The sequence below is a fragment of the Bombus vosnesenskii genome, unplaced genomic scaffold (genome assembly GCF_011952255.1).
Source record: "Bombus vosnesenskii isolate JDL3184/JDL3185 unplaced genomic scaffold, Bvos_JDL3184-5_v1.1 scf7180000013302, whole genome shotgun sequence".
Taxonomy (NCBI): Eukaryota; Metazoa; Arthropoda; class Insecta; order Hymenoptera; family Apidae; genus Bombus; species Bombus vosnesenskii.
The window spans coordinates 196,439-207,805 of record NW_022882951.1 but is presented as its reverse complement, the minus strand read 5'-3'; the positions used below and the strand labels follow the sequence as shown (position 1 = coordinate 207,805).

The 11,367-nt window shown below is 30.6% G+C and overlaps 1 protein-coding gene across 1 annotated transcript; it reads right to left on the bottom strand.

Annotated features, from left to right (window-relative positions):
* Positions 1-1,475: 1,475 nt before the first annotated feature.
* Positions 1,476-10,480, bottom strand: LOC117234151 (serine palmitoyltransferase 2). Its single transcript, XM_033495083.1, has 10 exons — positions 10,174-10,480; positions 6,492-6,668; positions 3,942-4,096; positions 3,112-3,257; positions 2,818-3,036; positions 2,579-2,742; positions 2,341-2,502; positions 1,983-2,245; positions 1,777-1,906; positions 1,476-1,672 (listed from the first exon to the last, which is right to left on the bottom strand). The coding sequence occupies exons 1-10, from the start codon at positions 10,303-10,305 to the stop codon at positions 1,565-1,567; spliced, it is 1,656 nt and encodes a 551-aa protein (XP_033350974.1). The 5' UTR covers positions 10,306-10,480; the 3' UTR covers positions 1,476-1,564.
* Between the last annotated feature and the right edge of the window lie 887 nt (positions 10,481-11,367).

Genomic DNA, 11,367 nt, shown 5'->3' with positions numbered 1-11,367 from the left:
TCATTTACAATTGAATTCAATTTTAATATACATACATAATATTAATTTCATTTCTTCTGTTATTTTAAATTTATATCATTAAGTTGCATTCTTTTCAATTTAAATATAAAACATGATTTTAAATATAAATTAGATCGAAACGACAATTTCTTAGAAACTATTTGCAATTATGGTGAAACGAAATATATGTTGTTGCTTTTTAAAACGTATATAATTCAGTTGATAATCTAAATAGAAAAATGATATTAAAAAGTTTGTGCAGCTATTCTGATAATGTGCAATTCTTTACAAAATCAAATGCTTAATCATATGATATTATATCGTTCTAAAAATAAAAAAAAATATATGAAATTATCACTTCTGAAAACGTGCGCCTTTTGCAGAAAATAAAGTATAAAATGCTTTATTTTCTTTTTTGGACATGACGCTGGCCTTAAAAGAAGAAATGCAGACTGGAAAGAACGCTATAAAACTATTTAAAACGTTATTAAAAAAAATAAATTTTTAATCGTAGCATCGTAGTATAAATTTGTATAATATTTAAGTGAGAAAAAACATTATATTTTGTCATCTTAAATTTAAACCCTCTTGCTGTAATAACCGGAGATAATTTATCACTTGCGATAAATTCAAAGTATTATTTCCGGTATTTGTTGCGCATAGATGTGTATCTTTTGCATTAAATATGTCAAGTACTTACCTTAACTGTTCGTTGCATATATGTATTTGCGTGTATGCGTGAACTTTCTTAAACATATAATGGAAAGTAAATAAATTTACAAAGCTCTATGCTGTTGCATACCTCGTAATACTAAGGTATTTGCCATAGCAATAGGGATTAAATTTTGATGTAAAAGCTTGATATGAAGTAAATGCAATTTCGGTAGTGCGGTGTAGAATTCATCAAAGAGCTTCCAAATATCTTCAGTAAAATCTTGGTTCGATCTTTTCCCTTCTTTTAGAAAAATATCGAACTTCTAACTTTTCTATTTTACTCGGGAAGGAAGAACTACTTTGAGTAAATTTCCTCTGTTAGAACTACCTTGTGAATCTAGGATTTCTGGCATATCACAGCCACCGATATGTGCATATGCCTCTACGAGTTTCGTGCACGTAAAATAACGGGCCAATTGAACTCTGACGCACTCTTGGCTTCTCCGTAATATTTTGTAATTCGTTGTACATAGTGTGAAAAATCTTTAAAAATATTCGACACTTTCTTCGTTCATGTGAAATTTCCAACGATATACGAAAAAGAGGAAGAAGAAGCAGTTTCTTCTAAAATAATGGATTATTAATTTATGATGTCATAATGATAGCGCGACACACACAGACACACACAGAGACAGACACACACACGCGCGCGCGCGCGCGCACACACACACACGTGTGTATTCTTTTGTTATTTGCGATTCAATTAAGAGGTACAGTGTGGGCATCAATGGAAAAGCATATAAAAGAATGCGTGTAGAGTTCTTTCAAGGCAGTGTTTCTCCATAGAAATACGAGAGGCTTCTTTGGAGCAAAGTGAACATCCTAGAGAGTCTATTTTCTACATAGCAGGTCATTCGGTCTCTCCATCGGAATAATATTCAATAGGCGCTGGATCGCGAACTTTACGAGAATATCTTAAACCCAAGGAATCTGCAAGACTCTCAATATGTGACAATACCTAGATGAAGAAAAGAAAAATGAAAATCTCAATTAGAAATAATACTCGTGTTCAAGAAAGAGTAAAAAGAGAAGATAGACTAGCAAAAAAATGTATATACTTACATAATCTAGTTGTTGTTTAGTGTGTGCAGCAGAAAGACAAAATCGTATTCTGCCTTCCATTAATGGAGTTGCTGGAAATCCAACACCTACTGCAGCTATGTTATACGTAGTTAACGTTCGCACGACTGCGCTGTTAATTGGAAGCATAATTACGATTTGATTTTCAATTTGTTTCATCTCCTCACACTATAATCTTGGATACATACCCTATTTTAGAAAACAGGTAAACTAACATAGGTACAACAGGCGAGTCTTCGTTCCCATAAATAATAACTCCAATCTGATTAAGTCTGCGCCTAAAGTACCTAGTATTTCTTGCTAATTGTTTCGTTCTTCTCTTTCCATCGTCTGTACCATCTTCACCGGTAATTATTTTCATCGAAGTTATGATTTGCTGTGCTATCGGCGGTGACATGGCTACTGCGTAAGTATGTGCGTGACTGTATATCCTTAAATGGTTTATTAATGACTAGAATTATAGAAACATTATTATCATCAATTTTTGATATCAAGAAAGGACATTATATTCATAATTATGAGAATATTCCTCAAAAATCTGTTCACCTTTGTTCCAGCAATATAACCTCCAGCAGATCCAAAACTTTTTGTAAAAGTACCCATTAGTATGTCCACCTCTCTTGGATCAATTTCATAATAATCGCAAACTCCTCTTCCACGTTTACCTAATGCACCAGTGCTATGAGCCTCGTCCAAATAAAGATATGCCTGTTACATTCAATTACACTTTAATATTCTAGATACATTGCAGTGGAGTTACATATGTATAAATAAATGTACGCACTTTGTACTTCTTCTTGAGTTGCAAAATCTCAGGTAAATGTACAATAGAACCTTCCATGGAATAAACGCCTTCCACTACAATTACTATTTTTTTCCAAGGTTCTCCAGAATTTGGTTGACCAAAAACTATTGCAGTTTTTAAGCATTTTTCTAGATCCTTCATGTCTATGAAAATTGAACATTTTAGACAAGTAATATATCGGATTTCACCGGTGTCTATTCACTATTTTACAAACTTACTATTATGCTTAAACACTCTTACAATAGCACCGGACAGTCTCAGCCCAAGTATCAATGAAGCATGATTTTTTTCATCACTTAGTACTAAACAACCTTTGCTTACTAACGAGGGCAAATTAAGAGCATTTGTTGCAAAACCCATTCCAAAAACAATGGCGTCCTCCACGCCCAAAAATCTAGCCGTCAGTTGCTCTAATTCTTCGTGGATTGGCATGTTTCCTAAATATACAAAAATATATATATATTTTTATTGTATAGTAAAAATTTATAACTAAACCGAGAAAAATTCATTACCGAGTTCGAGGCGACTACTGCAACTAGCACAGCCAAATTTCTTCAAAGTTTCAATACTTTGATCAGCACATTTACCATTTGCCTCCGCGAAGCCCAAGTAATTATACGACCCTAAATTTATACATTCTGATGTCGTTCCTGTAAACCTAAATAAAAAAAATGGCAAATATAAAATAATGATATGACTTAATACTAGATACAATATTAAGATATAGTGAAACCACAATTTTTTATTTGCCATTTTGTTATTTTATTTAACTAAAACGTGAAAATATCGTATATATATACATATATACATATATTTAATGAATTCATTCGATAAAAATTTATATTGAATCGAATTAAACAGAATTTCTAAATAAAAGATGGGAGAAGACTGAAATGGAAATGATCTTGAAAATTAGACGATATTAATAAAAAACGATGAAGCTGATCAAAGTCTATTGAATTTGATTTCCAAGTTATAAATCTGCTTTCTCGCTCACTAGTCGTCAAATCCCCTTGAGTTCTTCATTACATTTAATCAAGGCGAATGTCTGCCTTCCTGTACCTCCAATCGAGTTACGATTTTCGAATCCGTACATTTCACATTGATGTTACCTCAGATTCATTTCAAAATTTAACAATAATCACGTTGAAATTAATAGAGTTTACGTATAATAACAAGAAAAATGACTAAGATAAGAATTGATACATAAAAGATTCATATCAGTACGAATTACAGATTGTATTCGTAATGAAATCTCATTTAATGCCAGATTCAATAAATATCAATCACAGAATTTTGTATTAAAGCTGATGAAATATTTTTAGACTTTTCGCTAACTTACTGAAACGTCCATCCATAATCTTTTGTTATTCTATCCTTAAGTGTAACGGTCGCACCTGGAACAGAACATATGGGCCTGTTCCAACAATCCCTCACTCTTCTGTAAACATATCGAAGATAAAATTCTTCAAAATGTTCGTACAGTGCTGCATAACCCTGAAACAAAGAAAAGATTTTCAATCATTTGGAATCTTATTCCTTCATTGAAATTAATCCACCATAGACAAATGAATAATCTTAATTGCGGAGAAAATCAGAATTATTTACCTCTGACTTATTTAAAAATTAATTCTATAAAAAAGCAAATTAAAAAATAGAAAATAAGAAACAGAAAGAAAATTATAACACCTTCTAATGTAATGAACAATTTTTAAATATTATTTTTAATCATATTGCACGCTACTACGATTTGAATATTTACGTAAAACGAATTACTTATTTTACGTGGAGACAGCCTAATTTTTTATAAGGTTTAGATACATCTATAAAAAAATATCTTTATTAAAACAGAAAATAGATTTATAGCTGTAAAGTACAAAGATTCAATTACGAGCTGAATTAAATAAATTATTTCGTAAAGATTACAATGTGCAAAGTGATAATAGTTTTAAACAATCTTTCTAACATGAGATGAAATTTCAAATTCATCCTTTTGAATATTTCAAGACTGGTCAATGCATTATTGGCCAGGCAGCTGTACAATATACTTTATATGGCTGTGTAGCATTGCGCAGAACTGTTCTCGCAAGTAGTACACTACAGTATTTACAGGATGTCTCAAAATAAGTGATTTAACAGAGAAAAATAGAATAATAGATTTTAACATATCTGTATGAATGTAACTTGAATGAATTTCAATTTAAAACGTCTCCCATGGATCACACTTATCTTTTTCTTTTCTTTCTTTTCGTTTTTTTTTTTGAAACATCCTATACAAGTTGTATAATGATCTTTGGCTTTATAAAAATATACAAGTCTTTGTAAAAGTATACTTAATAAATATATTTAATAATAAAAATAATCCTTCGAATGCTATTTAGAAATTATGATTTATATATAAATTACGACAATTCTCTTAAATAATAAGGGAAAGAGAGGAAGAAATCTTTCCTGTAAAAAAGAAAAAAAGCAAATTGTCCATCTTCTGCTGTATTAATATCTAATACTAAATAGAAGAATATCAATTTACTAGACCCAGATCTTTCGATGAAATATACGTGTATTTATGATTCAACTCGAGATTAGATATCGAATCTTGTATTTTATTTTCGAGTCTCTCCCCTCAGCTTAATCAAAGGATTATCGAATATTTGTTGAAATATCGCAGAAAAATTCGATTCGATAAATAAAATAGTTTATTTAAAAAATTTTAATGACATTAAAGAATTTTCATACTTTTTATCGAGTTTTTAATTAATTATTTTCGTTAATCCTCACTGGCGCCGCGCAACTAAGATATAAGCTTTATAAGCTTTTGATTACTTTTAAGAAAATACTTTGTCATCGTCGAAAATCCCGTTCATGTTGCGGTGATAAAACGAATATCATGCATTAAAAATTGCTTAAAGGAAACTGTAACACAACGTGGATGATTATTTCGATTATCTGTTCCATTTGAAAGAAATTACGAGCACGAACGTTCCGCGGTTACTGATTGTTTTACATTGCGATCAATCGAATCTCTTTAGCGAGCAATCGTAATTCAAATCGAATGGAATCGATTCCACTTCTCTTTCATGCGATCCTCTTTCTCGATTACTTTCATTTTCGGCTCGATCATTACTTTTTAGTTTCTTTTCTTCTTTTTTCCATTGAGTCCTTGTTGCTTGTATGTGGTTATTCGCATCCATTTTTCTTGATCTTAGACTTTCAAATCACAAAATCATTCGTCCATTAACTTCATCTCTCGAACTAGGTCAAATATATACACACACACATATACAGGGTGGTTGGTAACTGATGGTACAAGCGGAAAGGGGGCGATTCTACGCGAAAAAAGAAGTCGAAAATGTAGAATAAAAATTTTTCGTTCGAGGCTTTGTTTTCGAGAAAATCGACTTTGAATTTTCGCTCGGTACGCGTGCACTTTATCGCGTCTCGTTATAACGGATCTCACTGTAGATCGTTGTCTCGATGGAAAAATTAAAAAAAAAAAAGAAAATTTTTATTCTATATTTTCGACTTCTTTTTTCACGTAGAATCACCCCCCTTCCGTTTGTACTACCAGTTACCAACCACCCTGTATATGTAATCATTATTGTCGTAGATCAGGACTATAGAAAAAATGTATTTTATATTATGTAAGAATATACTGAATTGTAATAAACTCTCTTTTTTGTATTATAAAAATTGTTTTTGTGATTCCGATTTTTCTAAAGGATTTTTGTAATATATCTATTATTCCAATACACTGTTTATTCAACACAACAACTTCATTTATGTTTTGTAATAACATTGCGCTTACACGACTTTTATAAATTATTTCACTGCGTGATCCCTAATGACGCGAGGAAATTTTTTACTTTATTAAAACTTGTTATTGTAGTCTTACCTTCCTATTGTGTTCTTGTGCGACTTTAGGGATGAAAAGCAATTGGTTTATAAAACCCAAAAACATAAGGATACAGAACCCTAGGTGCGTTAACACAGCAGTGATGAACGGTATCCTCTCGAACGACTCCTTTGATCTTGGTTTCACTGGCTCTGCCCTCGTGTTATTTTCTGGAAACTAAATACGGTTTTCAATACATTTTCATTGATAATTAGACCGCGAATGTTTATGGGAAATTCATGTTTCTATGAGCATGACTAGAGAGAGAGAGAGGGAGAGGGAGAGGGAGAGAGAAAGGGAGAAAGAGAAACAATCATGAAGTATTTTAAAGCATTAATAGCACTAAGTACTACAAATTATATAGACTGTGACTATTATTAAAAACATGGAAAGCATACACGGTACTTTTAAAAACAAAATTAAGGAGAAATTTAATCATACTATAAAAAGAAAATGTTGATTCTCATAAATGCATAAAAATCCGCAATTTACAATTAACAGTCCGTTAATTTATAATTGACACGCGTAACGATTGAATTGCGTTCTACAAAAAAGAAAACGACTCTCATATCTTTTTTAAGCATTATACGCTGACTTATTGTGTTGCTGTTTAATCGTTTATCAATATCGAACGATCTTGTGTTATGTAAAATTCATTCGGAAGTAACATGGACGAGTAAAGACAGAATATAAACGAACCTTAAGCTGTCATGGTTATTACAGATAAGTTGTCGCGGTAGATAAATCGATTTCTCGGAAAGATATCGCTGATTGCGTTATTTTTTTTATATTCTTGGAAATAGGAACTTGAAAATACAAACCGCAAAGTGCAAATTTTATGATTTCGAGAGATTTCATGACAAGTTGAACTATTCCGAAAAAAAGTAAGATAATTAATGGTGATGGATAAGTAGCATGCTTTCTTCGTAATGAAAAACACTTGTAGAGTTGAAAAAAAATAATTTCTTATATTAATCTGTTTAAGGAACAGTCGTATGTATATAGATTAGTATCGTGTACGCTGGAATTGAAATTTGAAATGATGGCTTAAAAATTACGTTAATGTTCGGACTAATGACTCCTTTTCAATAATAGTATTGAGGAGTTATTTGGGATAAGGGTGTATCCGTTAAAATCATGTTTCAATCATGATATTCAATGGTGAAACTTTCTTTTGTATGTAGAATTGCGATATTTACGAGGACCTATAAAATCAATAATACGTAAACTTCATCCATAGTGTACGATAAAATGACACTAAATTTTACTATTTTAAATTTTAAATTTTACTAAATACTATTTTACTTGCAGCAAAAAATGATAAAAATTAAAAGAAATGCTTCTGTATGCTCTTTTTGCGAATATAACGTTTCTTCGCTACATTGCTACATTGAAATATACGTATATGCTATATGTGTACGATATCTTATTAAACGAACAATTCAGTACATATAAACCAACAAAGACAGATATAAAAGCTTTTCAATACATTTATTAAATAGAAAACAAATATGAAAAAAAGATTACATTTGCAGCTTAATTTGATGTCAAATTACATCAATAACGGGAAAGATATTTATAAAGTTATTTTTTATGTGTTAAAATTTAATTTACCATAATGTTTTGTAACTTTATAGCGTTAACTTGGTACACATAAACATCTATAAGTTATGTAGACAAAACTAATGCGTTATTGATTTTGTACACGAATTCGCAACGCATTACACATTAATCTTATCAATGTTATTAAAAATGCAAAAGATAGATTTTAAAAAATAGATGTTTACTTAGAAATATTAAGATAAAAATTACTAAAAGAAACTATCTGGAGAAACGCCCATAATTCGAAAAACACCTCAATTGCAAGGCTATAAAGATTGACACTGATAATAGGTACATAATAGTTGCGCATGTGCATATTGAAATGAAAATTTAAGATGACACTTGACAGTTATATAGTCTTTTAGATTGTATCTGGCATTTTATGGAGCTTCATGTCTACTCATTCCATAATATATATTTTTTATAATGCGTGCATATAAATCTCTTTCGGAAAATTATAAGAATTGGAGCAATTAACATTAAAAATTACTAGAATAGTAATTCAATTAATGAAATAGGCATAAATTTTCAAATTGTTGATCTTACCAATTAATATCGTTATTTTTTAAAGGCTATCTTGTTAAACGTTCGAATTTCGAGGTTAGTTTCGAAGAAATTTTGCTTACCGATGAAACATGTGATAAAAAGTTAATATTTCTACTTCTTTATTTATCAATGACTCAGGTTTTGTATAATTAAAGGTCACGAATTGATAATTGCAAATGTTTCCATGTCAATTGCCATTACACGATAATTATAATTTACAAACGTTCGAGAGTAACCACTGCAACAAAATGAACTTTTACCAGCATTGCGGGAATGTAGAAAATTTCCAATTCAGCGAGAAATTCGTATTGGTAATTTCGTTTCCTATATTACGATTTTTTAACAAAAATTGGGTTAGGAATACGCCGAACACGTCAATGGTTAAGTCAATTATATTGTTAATAATAATTATATGTATATTTTAAATGAAATAATTACGTTGGGAAATGTGGAGCAAAATATTCAGGAAACCTGTCGATCATTATCGTCGTAATCTACATACAATATTTATCTCTAGATTGCGGATTTCTATTTTAATTCATATCTTTATGAACACATTTGTCGTTTTTTAAACATTATTACGTATCCTGTGGTAATATACTGTGTACTCTGTACATTTTTGTACATTTATGTTTCTCAAAAATATATAAAACATCTGCGATTTGCTTATTATTCTATATAGTGTGTCTAATGCACAAAAAATTTAAATTATTATATTGCAAAAGTTCATGAAATTTCATTTATTACTTTCTGATCGAAAAGAAAGGTATAAGATAGCATTGTTAAAGTTACTATCTTAAAAAGGTGAGAAAGAATTTACCATATGAATAGTTATTATTCAACGAAAAACTAATCTTGCGTTAAAACTAGCTTCTCTTATCGCAATTTATTATAGCTGACCCAAGCAATGGTACAAAGTAACAGTCAAGTTGTTTCGTTTTCCTAGAATGTAATTGATGCAATTCCCGCCTAATGTTATAGTTACGATGCTAAAAGAATCACGCGAGTAGTCGAGGATAAACACTAGCATAAGAAAACATTATTTTGATATGTATCTGAATAAAAAAGTAAAACGTCTTTTAGTTTAAATAAAGAAAATTAGTCAAATGCGAGTTCAATAACAATTGCAACGTGAACCACAATACGTATTAATATCGTACAAAAACGAGGCTGTTTTAAATCGAAATTTCTTGAATTGAAAATTGCTTGATATACATTGCAACTAATCGAATCACAATCAAAACATGTTTCGCTTGTTTCTATAGCAAATCTCAGTTTTAATTTTTACGTACTTTTCTTTATTAACTTTAATAATAATGTTCAATATTCAATCGACAAATATTGACTAGTAACCTTAACATAAAGTTCATTTATATTGCACCAAATCAAATGATTGAAAATTAAAATACCTGGCACAAAACAACTATTCCATAGATTGCACTAATATCCAATCGAGTTTTAATTGTCGAAAAGTTTGTTGCATACTCCGAATTATCAAGTAAAACTAATACGCGTGTCTCGATGAAGATCTAACCTGTACACGTCCATTGATTTGTAAACCAGCATGGCCGTTGGATAAGATGTCTTCGTAAAAGGTTAAGCCGTTTCTGCTTATTTTCTGCTCCTGTTCATTTAGCTTTCTCCTGGTGATAGCCTCCGTCGCCATTTTGCAAAGGGCGAATCTTTCACTAAGTGTCGTAAAACCGGAAAGAGTACAGAGTGAGAGGAAAGAGAAAAAGAGGAAAACAGAGAGAGTAAATACGTCAACACCGTACGGAGAACAGGCAAAGACTGACGATCAAGCCATGCGTCACAATATTAATCGCGCATGTGCACTGATTGTACCGAGTCGGCTGACTCTGTGACCGCGATATCTGCGATTTATACAGAAATACAGAGATAACGCAGAAATATACGGACACGCGCATGCGCAGGCAGGACGAATTAGGGTAATTACTTTTAAGATTAGTACAATTGAGAATAGTAATAATTAAACTAATGTACGTGTTGATTAAAATTAATTCACCTTCTTTTCACGGTTGTCAAGAGCAAAGCTATATACTAAAACAACATAAAGCTAAACAACATACATATATATTTATGTGTTTCTAATTTATAATCAAGAATTATGGAAAGACGATGCACCTGACGCATATACTGAATTGGGAGTATAATTCCAGCGAAAACAGAAATAAATATTTGATATAAGGTTATTGTAATATTATCGCAAAAAGTTCCTTATCTGTTTTATGTCCGCATTTAAAACTTCAATGATGTATATTTGTTGTTTAGACTTTTATAAGAAAAATATTTTTTATGAAATATTTACAAAATTGATTTTCTCTTTAATATATGTTTAAAAATATTATTATTCGTCGTTATATGTACTTACGTATAACCGCGATTTTAACGCAGAATACCGGTTGTGCACATGCGTACTAGTGCTTCGCGCATATGCAATATATATATACATATGCACATATGTATATGATTAAACCTGCAACAACTTATAGGTAATAAATGAAATGTCTATACACGAGTAGGACAATTGTTAGTATTTTACTATTTGAAAAATGTGACGTATATTAATAAAGGATAGAAATGTTAGAATAACTCTCATATAAAAGAGTATAAGTTTCTTCATTCTTAAATTGTCATATATTATTGCAATAAAAAATATTGAGATCATATTGAATGTGTATTCTAAAAAATTTCATTTGACATATAT